The 23,611-nt window shown below is 52.0% G+C and overlaps 1 protein-coding gene and 1 long non-coding RNA gene across 10 annotated transcripts in view; one reads left to right on the top strand and one right to left on the bottom strand.

Annotated features, from left to right (window-relative positions):
• The window catches only part of Msi2 (musashi RNA binding protein 2), a 359,282-nt gene that overhangs the window by 19,858 nt on the left and 315,813 nt on the right, over positions 1-23,611 (bottom strand). For 5 of the 9 annotated variants that reach the window (XR_009592847.1, XM_060387000.1, XM_060387004.1 and 2 more), the window contains exons 10-12: positions 19,170-19,244; positions 2,426-2,449; positions 970-1,032 (exon numbers count right to left, since the gene is read on the bottom strand). Coding sequence is in view for 7 of the 9 variants with exons in the window: in XM_060387000.1 (XP_060242983.1) it covers positions 970-1,032; positions 2,426-2,449; positions 19,170-19,244 (162 nt within the window). In the remaining 2 variants the exon portion in view is untranslated. The remainder of the gene's footprint in view (positions 1-969; positions 1,033-2,425; positions 2,450-19,169; positions 19,245-23,611) is intronic. The other 4 variants (XR_009592848.1, XM_021647888.2, XM_021647887.2 and 1 more) reach the window with 1 other exon arrangement.
• On the top strand, positions 14,311-22,654 carry LOC132655174 (uncharacterized). Its single transcript, XR_009592849.1, has 3 exons — positions 14,311-14,505; positions 18,111-18,230; positions 22,497-22,654. It is a non-coding gene; the product is annotated as an uncharacterized LOC132655174 (long non-coding RNA).

The following is a 23,611-nucleotide window of genomic DNA, read 5'->3' as shown; positions in this document are numbered from 1 at the left end:
ACGGATCTTCTCTGACGTTTCTCTTATAAGCCTCGCTGTGCCAGTTTGGGTTTTTGGCATTTGCCCTCTGGGCTTCTAATGCTCCATTTTCCTGGTACCAGCACCCTGCCCTGTCCCACTCTCTTCAGAGCCCGGTTATTTTAGATTGGTGCGTCCTGCCCCAAGGGGGTAGAGTGACAGGGCGGGGGTAAAAGAGCTGGGAAGCAGGCTGCTCAGAGGAGGGAGGAGCAAGGTGGAAAGAGAGCAGCTCTCAGCAGGGGTGTCCAGTGCGTGGCAGAGAGCCCTTGGCACTCCTGGTGGGGTAAGACTCCCCGGTTCTCGCTGGACCTTATAGTATTGCTGGAAAAGTGTTCCCTGGCCACCAGAGGGTTCCAGCTCTTTTAAAAGGCTAAAGGTCTTGGGAGAGAAAGTTCCAATTTCTTTGGTGGCTGCCTGACTCAGAAGGAAGTCCGGAGCAACAGGGATTCAGGCCACAGCAGGCTCGCTCCTTTTCTGACCTCAAGAATTGGTCCGTATCTGGCCTCAAAGGCTCTGGGAGTTGATCCAGAGTAAAAAGCCCACCTGGCAGGTTTGGCAGGAGAGAGCCTATTTTCTACCTCTTTGACCAGGTCAGAGACCCAAGGAAGGAAACCTTCTGAACCTGCCAAAGCCAAGGACAGCAGTGACCAGAATTCCCAGAAACTGGGCTTGAAGATGGGGTGGTCCAAAGCCAAAGGGAAAGGGTAATTTTTCTTTGTTAGTGGGAGCTCAACTCTGCCTGGGGTTTGCGGTCCCCTAAACTGTGATAAACTCCTGTAGGAACTGCCCTGGGCAGCTGGGCCTTGGTGGTGCCTCCCTGTCCCTGCCCCCTCCCCTGGGCCATGGTGAGGGGAGTGCTGGACAGACGCAGCCACACAGACTGGCAGGGTTTTTACCTTCCCCTGCACATGAGGCATGCCTGGGAGCCGCCTGCCCCGCACACCTTCCTACCTGATCCTCGAGCCGCCGCCACTGCTGCCGCCGCCACTGGTCCATAAGCCGCTGCTGGGAAGCCTGGAGAGAGAGGGGGCGGGGCGGAATCAGAAGGAGCCACCGAGGACCCCAGCTCACACAAGAGACAGCCGGGAAAGGCTTCACAGGCAGCTTTGGGGGAGGGGGCAGTACAGATCAGTGGCTCTCGGGCTTCTGGAGGGCACAGTATCTTTAGCTGTCTGAATCTCACACACCGGTCACCCCGGAAGTGTATTCTAGGAAGCACACAGCGATAACTCAAATACGAGGAGGACCTCTCTCTCTGCAGAACTGAGTTGAGGTCTCTGATGGCCCTGCATTGATCCATGCTGCTGCCGCAGGCCTGGCCCACTACCCTTTACAGGGATCCTGGGGGTGGGGAGCTCCAAGGACGGAAGCACTTGGGCCGAGCTTCTTCACAGAAGAGGTGCCATGGCCTAGAGATGGTTTCACTCCCAGAAGTTCTCCAAAGATCTGGCCACCTGAGCTCTAGATCGGTCAAAACTTCCTGTCAGCAGTGCCACGGCCCCTGGCCTGAGGGCAAAAGCACGTGGGTCTTTTCAGGTGAGTATATGCACAGGAGTCAGATGGCAGAGGGCTTGGGGCTCTTCCTGGGGTGAGGGGCTCTGCGTGATCCTGCTCAGTGTCTTGATCTTCCCAGAGTTATAATACTACTATTCTGTGATACCAGAGATGGAACACAGGGCTTTGATATTTCAGGCAGGTCACCTGTCCCGGACTATCCCAGCCCATCCTACGGCAATGACAAGGAACTCAGGTGTGACTCCAGCTCGTGAGGCCACTGTCAGAGCAAGTCAGCTTGGAGAGGCCTCCAGGGCTCCTTTTTTGATTATGGTTTGCACTGTTCAGAAAAGCTAGGCCGGGCAGCGGTGAGGCTGAGGCTGAACATGTGGCTGCAAAACGTCCACAAGAAAGAGGGGGGGGGGGGCGAGTCTTCCTCTTGCCCAGGCTTCTCTGACCACTAGCCTGACACACAGTCACACACTGCAGCGTATACAGACGTACTTCCACACCCATAAAGACAAATATCTTCTACCGCCAGGGAGACATTTGTAGCCTGGCCCCAAGACCCATTTCCAGGAGCTACTTTTTTTTTTTTAAATGATGCACCAGAAGCCCCTGCAAACCCAACAAACAGCCCCCAAAAGAGCTGCTTGGTTTTAGCCACAGAGCCTGTCTGACAAGGCACTTCTATAGGACAAGGGGACAAGACATGCACCGGAAGAGCGGGGAGCAGAGGAGCAAAGAAAGGAGGAACTTCCTCCACACAGAGCCAACTAGAAGCCCACTAAACTATAAGACTATGGTCTGAGCTACAGGGTTCTACGGAGGGCAAGACGTCCAAAAAAGGGAAAGAGCTACTCTAAAGAGGTCAGGCTATGCTACTTAAAGTGCCAATGAAAAAGAGACATACTTGCATTTAAATATGGTAATAGGGCTGTTGAAGGGGAAAAAGAAAGATCCAGGTGAAATAATTGTACACGGTTCTCCCGGGCTGGGAACGAGTGTCCCAGCGCCATGAAGACCTTGCTCCCCCTTCCCAGGGGGAGCCCGGGATGGGACTCCCCATCTAGTGCTCTCCCCAGCTCTTCCACGCAGGCTCTAGATTTCTGAAGATGGTGCTGGTGGAAAGTGCTGAAGGAAAATAAGGAAGAAGTCAGGTTATTTCTCCTTCTCCCAACCTCCTTTCACCCAGCCTCCTGCTGCAGGCCCAGAGCAGGGCTCAAGGGATGCTAGGGAGGAAGCAGCAGCAGGAAAAGGACAGTTGTTTTTTTTGTGCTTTCTTACCCTAGATATAACCTAGGAGGTTTCTTTGGGAGCATGAGAAGATGCTGGTTGGAGGGAGGGAGTCGGGTCAGTTAAGATTTTTTTTTTTTTTTATCTATTTGTAGAGTTAAGCAGTTTGGACAAGAAATCTGAGAGAAAGAGGAATAATAATAATATAAATAATAATTGTCCAAAAATCCATTATCCTTCATCTTAGATAAAGGCTTCTGCTGGAGAGGAGCGTTTCTTCAGCCTCTGAGGTGAACTAAGAGGTTTGTTTCCCAGAGGCGGCTGCAGAGGGAGCCACTCTGTGTGTGCAGGTTGCAGCCAGGCACGGTCCCTCAGGCTGTCAGCTCTTCCTTCTGAGACACTAGACAGAGCCACATTTTCACCCTCTACCCGCGTCCCACGCCAAGCATGACTCATGTCTGTTGCTCAGCACCAACCCCCGCCCCCTGCCACTCATCCGCCCTGCTCTGTCGGGCTGTCCAACTTCAGAGGTCACCCTTCCCCCCAACGGCTTCTCCACAGACCTGCAAAGTATACGACCTAGATGTAGGAAAGGTGTGCTGTGTGCGAGGTGGGCGTCCTTTCGGGAGTTTGTGTTGGGAGTGTATGTCTGTGTGGGGAAGTGTTGCCTGGGGTATAGTGTAGTGGGGGCAGGTATGTGTTGGGGTGGGTTAGGGATTCTAGAAACCAAAGAATCGCCCTAGTGGCTATGGTGATTGAGGCACAGCTGTTCAAATCGGCCCAGCCTTTCACCAACCGTGAGCTGTTTAACCTTCTATGCGCAGGCGATGGCTATTCTAGGGCAAGATCCATATGTATGTACAAAGTACTCAGGCCAATGTCTGGGAGCGAGCCAGTAGAATGGCTCCAGCCACCGGCCCTGTGGTGTGCAAGACAGAAGGCTTCCTAGATGGTGGCTGTCCTGCTTTCTCCACAATAGAAGTCATGGTTACATGGCCACAGGGACATCGGGGCCTACCTGAGTTCTTTACGGGTAGCCATGACCTGGAACCTTTCACCAGGTCTTTCCTCTCTTGCTGCCATTTTAAAGCTAAATTCCCACAAAATAACAGCACGTAGTCTGCTTATCTCTACTGATGGTAACTGCCCAAGTGGACATGATACCTGAGTAATGAATCCAGCAGAAAGGGGAGGGATGTTTTGCTGATCAAATTCCAGAGGGGCTGAAAGCTAGAGGCTGGCTTTCTGGGAACAGGAATGAACATTCTTCCTGGCTGGGAGCCTTCCAGTCACAGAGAGGATGCCCGAAGACTTAGAAGTGGGCTAATGAAGGGATTCCGGGTAAGAGTAGACTGTATCGCGTAGCACTCTTGGTGGATGGGGTCAGAGCCAGAATGGATGATGACGTTAGGTGGTCTGGGCCTCCAGCCCTGACTGACACCCGTCTTGCTTGCTGTGTGACCTGGGCAGGATACATTATTCCTCTCAGCTACAAGACGGGCTGGATGGCAAGATGGCCTTTATAGTCCCTTAGCTGCAGGCCCTGCACAGACCTGTCTATCTATGAGGATGACAATCCTAAGTCCTCTGGGGCGGATGTTAACAAAACCATGGAATTAGCGACTTATCTAAGTGAAAGACATCACAACACCACAGACTTTGTGGAGTCATGATGCTTCACTGCAAATTATAAGTCAATGGTCATCCATCCATCCATCCATCCATCCATCCATCCATCCATCCATCCATCGGGTTTCTCTTGTGTAGCCCTGGTTGCCCTACATGCTCTGTAGATCAGGCTGGCCTTGAACTCATAGAGATCCACCTGCCTCTGCCTCCCAAGGCCTGGGAGTAAAGGTATATGATACCGCTGCCCAGCTTAGTTGTTTTTTTTTTTTTTTTTTTAATTATGATACTGCATCTACTTTTTCCTGCTTCTGTGGCATTCACTGGTTTCTGTATTACCTAAGCACAGCTATTTTTATATGCATATTTTATTTCTCTTGCTGGGTGACAATCTTTTCTAGGGCAGGACTCAGTCACATGGACCATTCAGCCTCCACCTCAGAGTCTTCCCAAACTTGCTGCCTACCGCCAGGATGCACTGCTACCTTGTGTGAGTGAAGGCCGTCCAGGATGTGCTGCTATTTTGTGTGAGCGAGGGCTGGGAGTTGCTCCTCTGGGTCCAGTGTAGCGAAGGACAACACTACGTGGACAGCCAAGTCAGCAGCCTGACTCCCCTGATCCTCCAGTGGAAACTCACGTACTCCCAGAAGCAAGGCAAACGCCACAGAGGATGCAGCCTGTGGTAAACAGGAGTGCTGAGCTCTGCCCAGCGTGCTGATTTTCAACCCTGGTTTGAGAACCACAGGGTTTACAGTGTTTACACATGCTGACGTCCCTGGGGATCATGACTGGCTCAGTCGCTGGTACAGCCAGGCACCGGGGCCTTTAAAAGCTTCTTGGGATAGAGTCAAAGTTGAGGCCCTGGGGTGATAAAGGTCTGTCACTGGGCTGGCAGAATGGCTCAGTGGTAAAAGCGTCGCCGAGCAAGCCTGATTAACCTGAGTCTGTGCCTCCAATCCCATGTAGGAGGACTGACCAGCTGGTCTGCAGTAGGCCAAAGCTACAGAGGCCTTCCCTCAGCAAGGCGGGTGCAGAGAACAGACGCCTGAAAGTTGTCCTCGGCCTTGCTCTGTGTGCATACAGGTGCAAATGACAGGTAAACATGTACAAACACGCTTCCTGAGAATATGGAGGGATCAGATTCTTGTGTTCGACTCCATTCAGAACAGTGGGTTCCAATCTTGCCCGGAGGAGCGTCACAAAACCACAGATGACCCTGGCCCGACCCTCACCCACAGAATCAAGCCTCCTGGAGTTTCTGACACACTATGCAAACAAGCCATTAGAGCTAGAGTTAGAGGAAGCTGTGCGCGCGTCTGCTTTTTGCAGACACTGAGAAGGTTCTACTTCCTTCCTGTCTGACCGGCTGGGAGGTCAAGAGTCTTTTCTGTCTCCTTTCCCTGTACTCATCTGGAAGAGACGTTGGCTTGCAGGGCAGGAGTTCCCTTGCGGGATGCTGCTGGAGTTCTCACTGGGACAATACTTATGTCTGTGACCTGGGATGTGTCATGGATCCCCAAAAGAATGAAGAGAATTCTGAAGCCCCTTATAGCCTCGGGAGGAACGATATGGAAGATCTAAATTCAAGTCCCATTCACACAGTCTCTTCTACGTTTGCCTGATCAAGTGCTCTGCCGCTCCCTCCCCCAGCACACCCGGCCTCTCCCTACAAGTAGTTTCTATAGCTGGTTCAAACAGTCTTGGCTAATCTAATGTTGCTTCCCTGAATCCAAATACTGGAAAATAAGCTACCAAAAGAAGAAACTGTTACCCAGAGTGTAGGAAACATGTCCTACACGAGTTTGGAAACACTGCCATCTGCCACTCTGGCTGGCCCAGGCTGCTCAGGCCTGCCTGGGGTAAGCAGGGCTCAGCATTTTACAGAGAGATTCACAGCTCTGACTTCTGGGTGAGGCTGGAAGAAATCTTGTTGGCACATAATTGGAGCTAGAGGAACCAGGGGCGAGGGGGGGGGCGGTTCACATCAGAATGATGGCTCCAAAGAGAAGGCGAAACTAATCACCAAAGGGACACATTTCCTGGATCAAACGGAAAGGGTCTGCTTTGACGGAGCTGATGCGCGTTGGTTTCAAAAAGAACAGAATAAGCCCTGAGCTCCTGGCATTCAAAACAGGAACCTGTCTTAAGACTCACTGTTTGAGGAGTGAGGCCAGCTTTCCCAGGAGGTACTAACAGCTGTGCAGATCCTCTAGACAGGTGAGGGGGCCAGGGGCTGCCGCTTGAGGCAGGGGGAGGCTGAAGAGAAAATGGGCTAAGGATGCCTCACTGTTGGCTCTTGGCTACAGCAGAGAAAATACATAATTCAGAATCCGACAGCTGTCCCTGGGGAGGAAGCAGAGAGGCCAAACTGGAAAACGAAGGCTGTCTGTGGCCAAAGGCGAGGGGTAGACAGCTTGGGGCTGCTCTCTCTTCAGGGTGTTAGCACTAAAATGCGAAAGGCAGGCAGGACATGCTTCCACTGTGCCACAGTTAAGTTTTAATGCAATTCCTGCTCGACATATGTTGGCTCCTTAGATGTTTGGGTGGGAATACAGGAAGGTACACGGAGACGTGTCTGTGAAGTGCCAGGTTTTTGGCAGTATTTTCCTTTCCTTTCTTTTAAAATATCGAACCCAGGGCCTTGTGTGAGCTAGGCCAATCCTCGATCACTAAGCTGCATCTCTACCCCTCATTTTGAGGCAGGGTCTCAGTAAGTTGCTCTGGCTGGTCTTGAACTTGCGCTTCTTTCCTATGCCTCTCAAGCAGCTGCGATTACAGACCTGTGCCGCCAGGTCCAGCCTCCCCTAGAATGGGGGTCTCTATGGTGACTTTAGCTTAGCAGCAGTCTGAGCCTTCTCTACCTCAAGTCATTCAGGCCCTCACAGCACTGCATTCAGAACCCATGTTGGCCAAAGAACCCTCTAAGACCTGTTCTCAACGCCTGGCCTCCTGCTACCTGTTTACAGAATGGTTGTTACGTATCAGGCACTGTCCTAAGCACTGGGACCACAGCAGAGATGGACACTCTCTGTCCCTGCCCGATGACTGTTAGCTCCCGGTGGGAAAATTAGGGTTCTGTTTGTGGGATGGCATTTTGCAACTAGACTACATACAAACTGACTTCCTAGGACAAAGACAAATGGCTAATGATAAGCTGAGCCTCGGGAGACTGTGGGTCCCCTGTGCCTCGGAACCTTCCAGCTTCTGTCTGCTTCAGGCTCCCCACTGAGCTCAAGTAACTAGCTGCTTAGAGCTGAAGACAACAATCAGACTACTCAGTCTAGAAGCAGAGGGGGTGGCCATTCCATCTTCTCCACCCCTCCAAGATGGAAAAGAGGGAAGAAAAGGAAGGAATGAGTTCCCAGGACAGCGAACCTTGACCTAGCCCCATGACTTCCACCCAGCTGAGTTAAACATATTTCTGAGTTTTTACGCTACCTCCTGTCACCCAGATTTTCAGACACAGAATGGACAGAGAAAGCCAAAATCGTATTTTCTCTCAACCATTTAAATGTGATATGCTTGGCCCTCGTTTCCTCCTATGGAGGCTGTTGAACAGACCCACCTCAGCCGGGCTCCCACTGTCACTAGTCCTACATCAGCCACCTCTGTAGACTGGGACAGCAGTTGCTAAATGCCCAGAACTTCCCACTTTCTGGAAGCTTTGGCTCTGACCTGGGTCCCATCACCAGCTCCGTAAGTGAACATATGAAGCTGCAATCTCATCCCCTTCGGCATGGAGACTGTCTGCCCTGTCTCTAGGCAGGCTGTTTTGGGCACCAACTCTATCCCGGGGAGAGTCCTGAGGTTGAGGGAGGCTCTTTGGGGGTTCAGGGTATCAACCTGACAACTAGTACAGAAATACAACATTTAAAAATCCCAACAGCTAGCAGAGGAACACCTCAGTTCACCGCCTGGAAGGAAAAACAGTTTTCTCCATGCTTTCCTTTCCTTGGCTACAAAAGGCCTGGCCTTGGCAATAAGCCATGTTAACGACAACAGTAGTGGCTACTTTCTCTAGGTCAAAGAATTTCCTTGTGTCTTTCCCCCACTGGACAAGAAAGCCATGTCTATTTCATGAATAGACCAAGGCCCTACAGCAGAGAGAGGGGAAACAAACAGGGACAAAGGTGGCTAAAGGAGGGAGATGGCTCAGTTGGTGAAATGTTTGCATTACCAAGATGAAGACTGAGTTTGGTTCCCAGAATCAAACTCACCCCCACCCCTGCCAAAACAACAACAACAACAATAAAAACTGGGCACGATGGTACATCCTTGTAATCCTAGAACTGGGAAGGTGGAGTCAGGTGACTCCCCAGGGCTTGATGGACAACTAGCCTGGCTTATTTGCAAGCTCTGGGACAATGAGAGACCCTGTTTTAATAAACAAGATGGATGGTGACTCTAGAATGCCACCCGAGGTTGATTTCTGGCTCATGTACTCTCGTGAGTGTGTGGGCACACACACATACACACACACGCACCCACACACACACGCACCCCTCCTACCCTCCCTGCCTCATTTTTCCTCCTTTGTGAAACACAGCAACTAGTGCCTGTTTTGTGGAGCTGCTGTGAGGAGTCAAGGAGACCAGAGTGTGAACTGCTTGGCACAAGTGGACTAAAACCTTCTATTCCTAGTTTTTATTAGTATTGCCCAAGGTAAGAGCAACAGAGCTGAGGAAATCCCGTTGGTGCTTTCTATTCTAAAATCCTATTAATTTACGTGATTTGGCATTCAAAGGGCTTTCATGGGTAACATGCATAATTTACTTGTGAGCGAAGGGTCATTTTTTTTTTCTCAAGCATAAGCTTGAACTAGTAGGAGCATGTGATGGCTGGACAGAAAGACACATGCAAGGCTCGGGGAGGGCCTGGACAGGGTGGGTTCATTAGAGGTGTGATCATGGGCCCCCCAGGCCTAGGGCTGAATGGAAGCAGCAGGATCAACCTATTCCCATCCTACTCTGCCCTGACATGCTACCCTCCCAATATTTCTTGCCAACGATTCCCAGGTTCTTGGTGGGGTGGGCAGGGAACACAGCATGGCTGGGCCCAGGGATCCTTTCTGGGTTCTTCTATTAAGTAGAATCTTGCTTGTTCCCCTGTATCCAACAAGTGAAGACTGGTTTCTCATTTATCACTGTGTCACTATCCCTGAGTTCAAAGCTTATGACACGATGGCTGTCGTTAGCTCTGTGCGAGAAGACTGGGTAGCGACGATGTGGATGGGGAAAGGGGAGGGTTGAAGCCCCCCCCCCCGCCTTGCCTGAGAGCAAGAATGTTCAAAGCTGACATTGTGGGGTTTGGGGGCAGGATGAGAAGGCCTGCAGAGCCCTGAGTAGCTAGCTATCACTAAAAGGTACAGTGATAGGCTGGGCTGCCTGCCTTAGGAAACGAATGTATCCGGAAGAGGCTTCATATGGCAAGGCGGGACCAGTATCCCTGCATCATAAAGTATCTGCGCTGACACCCCACTGGCAGAGTCTGTCTTGCCCAGCATCTGCCCAGATGGTGACCACAGAATCAGTGGAGGCAGGAATGGGAAGAATGGATCTGAGTCATGTGTTTTTCTTTCACTAGATCTGGAACACCCAATTTCTACTGGGGAAACTCAGTCTTCTTTTACTTTTTATTCATGTGTATGTATATGCATGGTGCATGTGTGCAGGTATCTGTGGAGGCCAGAAGAAGACACCAGATCCCCTGGTGCTGGAGTTACAGGTGTGAATGCTGAGAACTGAACTCAGCTCCTTTGCAAAAGCAGCAAATGCTCTTAAATGCTGAGCTATCTTTCTAGCCCAGAGCTGGGGAAATCCTGTGTGCTTCAAAGGTTAGGATGGGTATTAAATGCTATGGTCTGAATATATCTGTCATCCCTAAATACATACGTTGAAATCCTCACCTACACGGTATCGGGGGTGGGGTTCCTTGGGAAGGGAGTACATCATAAGGATGGGGGTCTCTTGGCGGAGACTAGTGCCTTTATAAGAGAGAATCGGGGCCAGCAAGGAAGGTAATGGCACTTGTTAAGCAAGCCTGGAAACCCGTGTTCAACCCCTAGAACCCATATAAAGGTAGGAGAGAACCAACAGCATAAAGTTGTCCTCTGACCTCCACATAGGCATGCTCCACCCACATTATCATGTGCAGACATATACATACAGAATAAATACATTATTAGTTTTTTTTTAAAGAGAGAATCCAAAGGGTTTGCTAGTCCCCCACCCCCGTCACATGCACATAGAGAAAACGGCCATCTGTAGACCAGGGGGTAGCCCTCACCATGGCAGCAAATCTGCAGGTGCCTTGACCCCAGACCTCGCAGCATCTAACTACCCAGCAAACAGATTTCTGCTGTTGCTCACCTCCACTGTTATTGGAGCAGGAATAAACTAAGAATGCCCATTTACAACAGCTTTTCAGGTGCCATCAAGGCTCCCTCCTCTGTGCCCACTGCTCCTGCCAATGCTGCTATAAACACATGGGTTATTACAGGAATGCCCCAGCTGGCCACACCCAGGATGTTTTTACAGGCCCTGAGCTCACTGCCCAGTGTCTCTGTGTCCTGAGAGACTCTCTGAGGCAGGCAGAGAGATGGAGGGCCAAGGGGCTCTTTTGGCAGTGGATCCAGACTGGGCCAGAATCGGTGGGAAAAGTTTCCTTCTGGCTTTGGTGAAGGAGTCATACATAAGCCTTGCCTTCTGCTTGTCCTTGGCCATTCTGGTAGGCATGAAATACTGGACCCTCAGGCCTGCCGTGGCAGTCTACCCAGAGTTTCGCACTCAAAGTAAATTTTTTTTTGTTACTTTTTTTTGTATGCTTCAGGCTTTCACTTGCTTTTACTGATGGCAAATAAAACCTGAAGGCTGGAGGAAAGGTGATGAGGTGGGACTCAAAGGGAACTTTAGGACGGGCGGTGCAGGTGTCTGAGGAGTGTGGGAGAGCTGTCGGCAGCAGTGGGGAGAGATGGATCTAGTGGGTACCGGTTCTCAGCTCACAGGGGAGGAGGAGCACAGCTTACCCTGCATGCTCCCACAGACCCCCTCAGCAGCCTGTGAGGCAGGCAGACACGGCAGACACTACCTCCGTTTTTAATAGGTATTTGACAGGTAGTGGCTCTGAGACCCAGTGTCTAGGCAAGCTAAGGCAAGAACTCCATCTCCCAGCTTTCTGCAAAGCCAGTATGCGGGATGGGGTGTGGTGTGTGTGTGTGTGTGTGTGTGTGTGTGTGTGTGTGTGTGTGTGTGTCTGGTGTGGCCATGGGAAGCTGAGTGCTCACTGAGTGCTCACTCTCATTTATGCAGAGCGGCTTCAAGAGGCAGAGAAAGCTGATCACAAGTGAAACCCGCAATTCCTGTCAATTCAGATTGCGCCAATTCATTTCTGCAAATGTTTATTAAGTGCCTATTAGGCAGTGTGCTCCGCTTTCATCTGGGAATAGAGTCAACTCCTGATTTTCCATGCCAGTGAGGATTGCTGGGTGATACTGCATGCCCACAGTCCCCACAAACCTCCCTCCAGTCCTGGCTGGATTCGGGGTGCGCGGCAGACTTTCAAAGCTGCAGATCTGCTTCCTGACTAAGCTTGCCTTTAATATTCAAATGAGAGGATAAATCCCAAGTACACACAGGGCCAGGTGGCCGGCAGGCTGGCCTCTGGGAGCTGGTTTGTAATTTAAAAGCGCCTCCGTGAAGAGGTAATCTCTAGAGGGGGAGGGGGCTGGGACAGAAGACAGGGATGAGGTGGGACAGATGGGTGAGGCTCTTTCTTACAAGGCCACACCCTACTTATAGCTTTGGCCCCGCCCAGATGCGTGAATCCTCAGGTCCATCAATCAACCTGGGAGGCTAATCTCCCACCTTGACATTTCAAGATCTGCTTCCTAGCTGGTGAGAGGCCAGTTGAGCAAAGAGCCAGGTAGAGCCAGAGAGGTCGGTCACCACCTCGGTGCCATAAAGGTCCCTAGTATGGGTATTTCTGGGATGGGAGAGGGTGAGGGTGAGGAAAAGGAAGCAGAATGAAAGTGACAGGAGATTAGGTTGACACCGAAGGGCGGGGCTGTCTGCTTTCCTGGCTCTGAGATCCCACCAGGACAACCCTGAAATGGCCTCTCCTGGCCCAAGGCCCCTGAAAACGTAGCCAGAGAGAACAGCACACAGGAGACCAGTGTGGGCTTCAGACCTGAGTGCACGCCCAGGAGCTCCCCTTCCTGAGTGGGAACCAAACTTGAGGGTCTCTGTCACCATGGTGGGCTAGAGAAAGGAGTAGACAGAAGGGCCCCAGGGCTGCTCCTCACAGCGGGGGCCTGTGACACTCTACACAGGATCCTAGGTATCTGGAGAGTTTTCTACCTGCTTTCCTGGAAGCTTTGCAAAAACACTGCTCTCTGGCCAGAACTGGCAGCTGGTATAAGTCACAGCCCTTTGTCCATAGCCAGGGCTCTTCTCCCAGCCTGCCCATTTGAGAAATACTGTCGCCCAGACACTCAGGATGCTTATTCTGCCTCTGTCGGATGTGACTGTCCACCAAACTGTCTTTGTTCAAAGACTCAGTATCTTGAACCAAGGTTACCAAGGTTACCTAGCAGCAGCTCTGCTGACAAAAGGCTATCTGAGGGTTCTCTCCAGATGAACAGGGCTTCTCTGAGCTAGGGCACCTCACCTCAGGCTAACTCCTACTGAGCACTGCCCAGGAAAGCACCAGGGACTGTCACTGGACAGTGGCTGGGAACAAAAAGCTGGTAGCGAGTGGTTTAGTGGTCCTGAGTCCTGAGATAGTAATCCCAGGGGATAGCTGAGCCTCAGGTGTTCCAAGGCTGGTACCCCAGAAAGCCAATCTCCATTAGTCACTGATTGCCCCTGCTAAAGAACAAACTGGGAACTTCTCGCCCTAGCTGCGGGAGGATGGTCTCCACAGCCTGGGACCTACAGAGCCCCTGCACTTCATACACAGTGGCTCAGGAGGGAGGCATCAGTACTTGGTTACAAGACACTGGCCTGGCTCTCCTAGGCTGCCTGGAGCCCTCTCTGCAGCCAAGGTAGTCAGTGGATGAGACTTTTGGCTGTTGGTGTCAGATTAATTTTATTGTCCTTAGTAGTGCTGGGTGATCCCAAAGGGCCAGCAGCCAGCCTGAGGCAAGGAAGAGGAATGTAGCTGAGAAGGTGAAGTGGAAAAGAAAGATGGGGTGCAGACAGGAAGGGGACGTCCTTCTGGACTCACTCTCAACGTTTCTCTCCTGCCCTTTATCTCTGCACACCCCAACTCGCTGTGGAAGGCTGCCTCTACCCCCCACCCTCCACTGTAAACCCTCCTCCAACTCTTGCCATGCTCTGGGGCCTAGACTCATTCTGAAGCCCGATTCGCATCTCACCTGCCCCAACAACTCCCTGCCAGCTCCCCTCTGTCAAAGCCCTGAGGTCTGCCCTGCTTCCCTGGGGGACCCCGTGCCACTCCTACACTGATAAGCAGATCCAGGTAGCAGGGTCATGAGATCTAAGGATGGGAAATCACTCTAGAAAGCTTATTTCATTAGCAACTTTGATGCCCATTATTTCTAAAACTCTTCAATCTACAGCATTTATTGATTTGTATGGCATATCTGCAGACATGCGTGCACACACACACACACCATCCCTCAATTTTAACTCAACCAAAAAGCCACTCTGATTCCTGGCGCTGGATCAAGAGCCCCTTCGGGTTCCCATCCAGCAACATGTCTACTGTCCCTTTTGATCTCCCCTGTGCTCTGGGGGTTAGGAAAGTGAGTGGAAGCTGTGTACACAAGAACACGCACGACTCTGAAGACCCACACCTGAAGCACAGAGGTCCCGTCCTCACTGGTAGGAGGGATTGCCTTCGCAGGGAGGGGCGGGGCGCTCTCCCACAGCTGGAGTGAGCAGATGCTCTCTCTGTCTCTGTTCAAGGGCAGATCACCTCCAGCGGAAGCGCAGGGCTCTCTGCCGAGGAAGAGGGGAGAGCTGGGGCCAGGCGGCAGCCAGGGGGATGCTGGCACGCTTCTACAAAGTGAACTTGGCTGTCACCGGTGCTGGTTATCTAGCACATTCACCTCCCCTGGAGCGAGAACAGGACACTCTCAGGCTGAGACGGCAGCACCGCAGCATGTCCGTGGTAAACAATTTATTTTTCTACCTCAGTTGCTTACGGGGGGGGGAATATAAAATGTCATTAGGGAGCAGCGCAGATGAACTATTTACAGCAAAGGGGGAAACGCGCAATGGCCGAAATGAACTGCCTGAGAGGCAGGCACTTGAGGACATGCTCACCAAAGCAGAGCAGTTCTCAGGAACCAAGGTCAAAGTAAGAAGCGGGGAGAGCCTACAAGGTTTGCTTTTGAAGAACAAGCACCACCACCACCACTCATGAGAAAGCCTGCAGGAAAAATAAATAAATAAAGGGAAAGCAGCTGCATCGGCTATCTTTACTGGTGGGACCTCCTGCCACGCTCGCCAGAGCTATGAATACTCAGGGTGCTGATATTCAAAGGGCCCGCTCACACGGGGTGAGTCAAGCAGAGCCCGGGCCACTCACTGCCCACAAACTCCGGCTTCTGTGGGTGCAACTGAACTATCATTGCTAATTCAAGAGAGTAGGGATGTCTCAAAGAGGGAAGTGGACAGGGTTAACACGACAGCACCCTTCCGGGGAGGGGTGGCTCTCACGGAGCTAGCTCTGAATGTGGCCTGGTTTGGATGGTCCCAGGTGTCCTATCCCTTCCCACCCTGAGAGAGCCATGGGGTAGGGGTAAGGCACGTAAGGGAGGAAAGTGAAGTTGGGAAGGAGAGTCCAGTGGCCATCAGTGCCCATGTGGCAGGGCCAGAGTGACTCTGCTGTCCCTTCTCAAAGCTTATTGTGGCAACAGGCACCAAGAGTGCAGGCTTAACGGGCAATGGCAACCTGACAGCATTTACAGGGCTGTTCATTCGGATTCCATTTTACACGTGGTTTGGTAGAAGGGTGTGAGTGCTCGCACCGCCACTGTCCACCACAGGACACGGGTGCTCCCTCCAGATCACACAGCTGCAATCCCTGGGCCACCAGCACTGAAAAGCTCACGCCTTGCCCCGTGAGATGACCAGCAAGCCTGTTTGATCATTATTGTAAAGAGGCAGCCTCTTCCTGAATCCCTCCCAGGAGTCCCTACAAAATCTGAGCAGTTCCCGACATTCTGAGGAGCTGGGAGGTGGGGCCGGGTGGGATGGGACTGGCCACAGTGCATTCAGGAAGCAAAGTGGGAGGGGACAGGGGCAGGAAGTTTTTCTGAAACAAAACAATGAGGAATCTTTCCCAGAATTTGAAACCCGGAAAAATGGTGTTCATTCACTCAATCGGCCAGAAGGACAGACTTAGTGGGCACTGCCAGCAGATGAGCAGCTCTGGCAGGAAGGTATACTCTCCAGAAATGACGGCAGGCCCCCACTTGTGATGCCGGTCTAAAAGAGCTGGTTGATAACAATTACATCCCATAAATCAAAATCAGCAAATGGTTTGAAAAATAAAGACTGGAAACTGTTAACACAGAAAATAGAAGGGGGAAGACCAGCAGGGGAAGATGCAAGGAAATGGCCAGGCCACTGATGACAGGACCACAATTCCAGCCATAACACTGACAAGAACACAGGACCCTTGAGCATGAGAGGCAGGAGTCATCTGCTAAGTGACCATCCCCCAGGCTTTTCTAGAAAAGAGCCCCGACCCCAATACTGAGCCAAAGGCATCCCACCCCCTTCTTAACACACCTTGTTTGTCTTCAAAGAATCCTCCAGGGGGCTGCAGGGGTTAAACCTGTTAACAGCTGTGTGGCCCAGGGAGCTCTGTTGGGGACTACACGTCACACAGGTGGGGTGAGACCTGAACCCCGAACATTTGGGGTGGATGCAAAGGTAAAGACAGGTGCACAGAACACCTCGGAAGGGATCAGGTTCCTCTGTGCTGAGATGGAGCCAGATTCCTGTGAGGGAATGAAAGGTCTGGATGGGGTGAGCTATCATCCTTTTCCCATCATTTCTCTACGATGGACTCAGAAGGCCTAGGAGCGGCGTGGTACCCACAGATAATCTCAGAGGGGATAGAAATGGGAAGTGAGCATGGGATAAGACTATGGAGACCACAAGGAAAACCCGTCAGGACAACTTGGTGGTGGTGGGAGCTGTGCCAGGATCAAGTCCCAGGGCGTGGGAAAACTGGCCCACAGAACCACCCAGGGAAGGGGAGGAGGAGAAGGCAGTGTACTACGCTCCCTTCCTCCCTTTGAAGCACCACTTTGCAGGCCCGCTGCCTCCTTAGCCACACCCACCTCAGACATTCCTTACGGCATGAGACAACAGACTGAAGTCAGAGCTTCCTTGCCCTAGAAGCCCACCAAGTCTTAAGCTCCAGGATGATGTGAAGTTTGATTCTGGAGAAACTGACCACACCCTGAAGTCATGACTGGAGGGACACAGGAGCCAGCCTAGGCTCTGTGTCTAGAACCACCTGGGGCTTGGCAGGGTGTTGGGACAAACAGATTGGGCTGATGCTCCATGAAGGGTAACTCCCAGGGTGGACAGGGTCAGGGTCAGGAGTGGGGTGAACTCTGACCTTCACCTGGCTCCTGCTGGGATGAAGGTTGGGTGCTCATACCTCCTGAGCTGCAGGCAGGTGCCTCACTTTAGTTGTCCCTATCTGGCCACAGGAATAAGAGAATCCAAGAGGCTACAAACTGAGACTACAATGGACAGGTGACAGAAAACTTGGGGACTTCGAATGGACTGCTCACCCAATGGGCCTGGGAATGCCGCCTGTCTGTCTTCAAGGCTGGTTCCCACTCCTATTTAACCCCAGTGACTGACCACAGCTATGGAGCCGGTGCCATGATGAAAACGAACAGCGTCCTCAGGCGCAGACACTATACACACTCCTTAATGCCTTGACTTCCCACGAGAGGCCAGGCATCTGGGAACCACCTCAGTTTGCCCTACCTCAGCTTGCTCACTCTGGCATGTCTGTCTGTCTGGGGTAGACCCAGGGATGTGAGCCATGGAGTCAGAACATGGCTAGACGCTTCCTGAGCTGGCTCAGGTGCGGCACGGCTCTTAGCATGAGCTCTACTTCTTTATCCTCAGATTATTCACTTTGTGTCCCTCCGATTCTGCGTGCACACACCTCTACACTGCCACATCTCTTCTTTTAATCTTCCAAACAGCACTGAGCAACAGAATCCACAGTGGGACGGAAACACCCTGTATTCCACTTTGGGACCAGCACCAGCCTCATGTGGCGGCTGAGCCACTGGAATGCGGCCAGCATGAACGCAGAACTCACTTTTTCCGTTCTCCTGAATTTTAATCACTACAGATCTAAAGCTTTAGTGGCCGGTGTTACCTAGTTGACAAGCCGATGCTGGCTAATAGCAAAGTATTACAAGTTAGGACTTGGGCTGCCCAGACTAATTGCTGCCCTTGGCTCACTGTAACTCTTTTCCTCTGTGCCTTGAGGTTTCTACCTATAACGGGAATAACGGAGGAATAGTTCTAGCCTGAATACTTCAGGGCCAGGGGTCCAGATCATTACAGGCTGCAGAGACGCCATGGGGAGGGCTCACCAAGGGTCCATGCTGACAGCACCGCCCAGACGGGGAACCTGTTTAGGTCTCCAGGAAGCGACTTTACCCATCCGTCTTTCTACCTTGAATTTCTGTAGCTCTATCTAGCTCCCTTCTGCCTCTGACCCCCCAGGCACAGAGTGGCACTGCTCTTTCGAAGGTCCCACATAACATCCATTCAGAAACGAGAGAAGTGAGGTCCAGAAGCGAGTGATTTGCCACAGCCGCTTGTCCAGCTGGTGGCAGAGGCAAGGTAAGTGTCTACTTCTAGGTTTTCAATGTTGGCTCTCCATGGCTTCTGTCACTCGCTCACAGCCTGAGTTGAGGCCAGGGCTAGACCTTTCCCCCACCCTCTTCAGGGTAGAGACTCCTCAGGCTCAGAGAGCCTTCCCTCAGGCCAGCGTTCTGTGCCTTCTGCCCATCATTTCTCCCAGGCCTCTGGGTAGAAATGTGATAACCACCAGGAGTAACCCGAAGTCCAGCAGCTGAGTGTGGGCCCCTGCCCCCTCCCCCCCACAGAGAGAACCATGGAACACAGACCCTCTTCCATCAGCTCTGGCCACATCTGGCCTCTGATGCGCTAGGCACCCTAATATATCCTCAGCTGCATTGCTCAACTGTAAAGCACCCTTTCCATCTTCCCCAGACCACGCCCAGAGCTCCCTCAGAGCTGAAGCACCCGGGCATGTGTGGGCAGCGCTATGCAGAACAGAATGAGAACCTGCACAGCTCATTCACAGTGCAGAGCAACCCCGAGTCACCTCACTGACATAAGGCAGAAAAGGCCGATGTCAGGGCAGTCAGTCCGGGTTAGCAGACAGGAAGGAGGGAAGGCAGGGTGGGAGGCATTAGACAGGTAGATGTAGGGGGAAGCAGGCAGCAGGGATGGTAGATGTGACAACAAGCCCTGGGCCCAGAGTTCAGTCCCCCAGGAGAAGCCTCAGAGCAGGCTTGGGAGAAAAGGTAAGGAGAAGGGGCTTCCCACCTCCTCTCTCCTCCCTTTTAGCCACCAGTATCAAGGAAACACTCTAGTTCATTGGAAAGCCCCAACTATACCCTTACTCTGGACCAAAGGGGACTTAGAACACACAGCGATGCAAGTCGTGTTCTCTTTTGGAGCATCTGTCTACTCCTCTCCAGATGCAGCCTGCCTCCCAAAGTTCCAAAAACCCTGGGGGTCTAAGCCACTCACCTGGGAACTGGTAGCCATAGCTAGGAGCAAATCCGGGGTAGCCTCGGCCATAGGTTGCCACAAAGTTGGGGTAGCCTTGAACACAGAGAGAAAAGAAAGAAAGAGCTGTCAGACAGTGGCCTTAGAGCTGGGGTGATATTTCAGGGAAGGTGGCAACGACCATCAGAGGCTGTTAGTCTCACAGAATGGCGTGTCTCTGGGGAGGGTCTCGATCCAGGCCTTGGATCCCCTCTCTCACGTGCCTAGGGGTGTGACCATCAGCGTGCTTGTAATTAGCCCGTATTTAGGCAGCCAGACCGCCCAAAGCCCAGGTTACTTTCACGAACCTGTAAGAGTAAATGCCACACAGAAGACGGAACTCAGTGCCTGCATCTGGCTCTGACATTTGGAAAGCTTACCCCGAATGTACATTACCTTAAAGATGTTGACGGTAGGAGATTGAAGTCCTTTTACTGCCTTCTTCCAAGGCAGTGGACGGGGGCTAGAGCACCACAGAGGGCAGGGGTCCTCTGGGGTGGGCAGTTTAGGAGCCACACAGAGGGCTGCCTCTCGGCTTAGCAAGCCTCAGCTGGGGGAGGCAGGGGCCATGCCCCAGAACACACACTGTCCAGAAGTGTGTCTCTGAAAGACCCGGAGGGACTGTTTGAAAACGTGTACCACAAGCCTCAGCTGAAGGTCAGGTGCTTGGGTGGTGACCTCGGGTGATCCTGAACTGAGGGGGTGCAGAGAGCCCTCTGGGGAGTCCTGGAGGAGGTGGGCCTGCTCCAATCTAGGAAGCAAGCTCCCATTTAGGAGGTCACTTCAGCACTGTCCACCTCACTCTTCATGCCCCTGTCCTGATTCTGACTTTAATGAAGGCGTCTGTATCCTTGAACTGGAATGTCCTTGGTCACAGCAGCTCCATGGCTACCTCCTGTCCCTGTCCCCAGAGACCTACTCTGCCCTCTTCCACCCAGCATGGGTTAGCTCAGCACAACCACACTCCACAAATGTCACCACAGCGTACTGGCTAGCCCTCTGCTTTGGACTCTGAGGTGGCTGTCTGGTGGGTGTTAGGTCGGCCAGCATCCGAATGAACTCTATCCCTGCCTGGGAGGCAGGCCAATGCAAACCTTTGTAGGGACCAGCATCTAGAGCCAGTGTGCAGAGGCTGGGCAGGTGGCTCAGAGTTTACTCTGGCACTGACAGGGTAATCCAGCATCCAGAGGTGCCAAGTGGCCCTCTGACCAGGCCATTCCTGGGCTGTCCCCTTGGCTGGGAGCGGGGATGGCTCGGCTCCCTAAGTTCCTGTCTGCTTTCCAGGTTCCGTTCCCCAGCCTTCCGGTCAGCTCTGAGTACCACTGCTCTTTACAATAACCTTTGCTGCCTCTAGAGGCCAGAGCATTTCTTCTGTTTCCACCAAAAAGCGGGTGGGAGGCCGCTTCAGAGGTAGACGTAGGACAGGCTCTGGGCTTTCCAGAACACAAGGAGCAGTGGACTCCCCACCTATTTCTGCTTTCTTTACACACGATCCCTAAGCCCAAGCTCTTGGGGGCTCGTTATTTCCCCCGCCCCCATGGAGTCTCACAAGCCATACCAAGCACACTTTGACCCTGATGCCAGGGGTAGGGGCAGCGGCTGGCTCATTACGCTTCACCTTCTCCTCCCCATCACTTGGGCTTTGGAGCTCTTCCCAATGCCAGTCAACGTTTGTGTCTCAGAGGCCCAAAGTGAGCTCTTGTGTGGCTGGAGATGTTGGTGGATGACTTCCGCCTACCACTGGACCCAGGTCACTCATGGGTCTGGAAGGCAGGAGACTTGGAATCTAGTCCCGGCCCAAGAGCATGGTCTTAGGGATGACTATGGCCTGATATATGCGAGTCTCCTTGAATTCACACTGAAATCCTAACCACCAGCCTGACGTAATGTATTAGAGGCAGGGTAGTGATCGGCTTTGGGAAGCGATGGGCTCACAAAAGCATGGCTCTCACGAACAGGATCAACGTTTGTCGTGGTCTGAACAAAAACAGACCCATAGGCACTATTGGGTGGCATGGCCTTGCTGGAGTACGCGTGGCCGTTACTGGAGGAAGTGTGTCACTGGGGGTGAGCTTTGAGGTTCCAGAATCTGAAGCCAGGCCCAGTGCCACTCGCTCTTGTTGCTGCCTCAGGATCTGGGTGAAGAGCTCTCAGCTCTTTCTCCAGCACATGTCTGCCCGGACTCAGCCATGCTTTCTGCCATGATGATGACGAACTAAGCCTCGGTAAGTGTAAGCCAGCCTCAAATAAATGTCTTACTTTATAAGAGCTGCCGTGGTCATGGTGCCTCTTCATAGCAATATAACCCCAGCTAAGACAATGCCCTTCCGAGGAAGGTTCCAGAGAGATCACTGATTCTCTCACTACGTGGGATGGAGCACGGTCACTGACAAACAGGCTTTCCCCAACCATAATCATTCTACCGGTGCCGTCATTTTTGATTTCCTAGCATTCGGGACTGAGAAGTAACTGTTGACTCAAAAGCTGAGCAGGACCTACAGGATTCTGTCAGACAACTCTGACCTCAGACAGGGGATCCCTCCTTTCTCTTAAGAGGTTGAGCCTTCACCGCAAGTAGAAGGCCTTTACAGGTCACCCGAGGCAGTGATGTGCCTGAACTGTCAGCAGTGAGCAGCTGTGGTTCTTGCTGCATTTGGAGCCTTCCCACACCCGCAGTCCCACTGGACTCACTGGCCAGCTGTGCTAGCTCGACTTCATTTGGGCCCTGCCACTGGCTCTGTCCTGATGAGACCCTCCCTCTAGGATCTTGATGCCTTGGCAGAAGGCCACAAAGCAAGACAGGGTGACTTAGCAACTCTGAACCGACTGGTCTCAGAGAGGAAGAAGCCTAGGAGGCCTCTGAACTCAGAGTACCTAATGGGGGAAAGGGAGAGAGAAGAGCAGTGGCCAGACCTCAGAGATCTCCACTGAACTCGTGCGCAACGGGCTATTCTCTAGAATTTATTTCTTTGGCTGGGTAGCTCAATTTTCCTCGAAATTAATCACCCACTATCAAATCACATCTTTTCAGGGCTAGATTTCTTATAGCACTATTTTAACAATATTGATAAATGGATTATAGGTAAATGGTCAAATCACCACTTCCCGGGGACTTTCCTGATGAAAAATAGCTCCTTTGCTGCTAACTTCAGACCAGGGTCCAAAATCTGAAATCTCAATTTGACAGCAAGAGCGTAAGCCCATGCATCACTTTCTCTGGATCTAGGTTGAGGGACAATGGAACGGCCAGTCCTTCCATGTACCCAAGCCATCCGTATGAACCCATTGCATGTGTTTCTCTCCATGCAGATCCTAAAGTCTCCAACACGAAAGAAGAGACATTCAGTCAAGTTCACACCAACTTTGGGCCTCACTCCCCAGTCTTCCAGATGGACCAATATCATCGCCGCCCAAGGAATGAAGATGAGAATTCCACACCTGCCACGCTGGGGGATCTCATCTCCATACCCCCAATGCTGAACAGCCTCTCAGTCAGGCAGATGAAATTATAAATTTATAATACAACATTACTTCAATTTTCCTCTTCATTTGCGGCTGTGCAGCCCAGCTCTGCTCCAGTGGCTCAGGGCCCAGGCCGCACGGGGGAAACTGGCTGGCTGCATATCAATAGCACATTACAGCAGACCCATGCTAACGCTCCATCAAGCCACATTACAGCCGGGTGACCCAGCCACCGCTTCCATTAGCAGCTGGGCCCCTCCCACACTGGCCACTGAACAATTTATTTGCTCCAGTACTCTGGATGCCTGATCAATCCCACAGTAATTATCTCTTGTCACTAAAGAAAAAAAAAAAATCAAGCCTTCTGCCTGGATGACCACCTTCCTCACACACAGGCTTTCCATCGTGGCTGCACAAGTCGGAAAGGGACAATAGAACTCGGGCGTGCTGGAAAGTTCTTTCTGTGGCCCCTTCCGGGGACTGCTCACAGGCTTCTCAGAACTGTGGCTTTAGATCTTTGCTCCTAACTGAGAGATGTTTGCATCCTAGATGGGCCACAGCTCACCCAGGCTCTTACTCAACCACCTAGTGTGCTTAAAAAAACAAAACAAAACAAAACAAAAAGGCTCGTCCCAGACCCTTGACTTTAACGAGACAAGAGAGAAGAGCCATTTATCCAGAGGACACAATGAGTGTCTCCTACATGCACAGCACTGCCTGGGGCTACCATGACAGTTCCACGAGGTCAAGCAAGTGCCAAGAGCTACTCAAAGGCAAGGATGTGAAAGCCAGTCTACAGAGGCATACAGCCCAAAATTCTCCTCCGTTGTTAGGGGCGCCCCCACACCCGAGCTAATTTAACCTTAACTAAAACTATCTGAAGAGAAAGCTTTGGTCCCATAGGGGCACGAGGCACATCACAAATGCTCGATGGCTGGTGTGCATGTAGAACTGGCAGTCAG

The sequence above is a fragment of the Meriones unguiculatus genome, chromosome 7 (genome assembly GCF_030254825.1).
Source record: "Meriones unguiculatus strain TT.TT164.6M chromosome 7, Bangor_MerUng_6.1, whole genome shotgun sequence".
In the NCBI taxonomy this organism is placed as follows: Eukaryota; Metazoa; Chordata; class Mammalia; order Rodentia; family Muridae; genus Meriones; species Meriones unguiculatus.
This window is presented reverse-complemented; position numbering and strand designations above follow the sequence as displayed.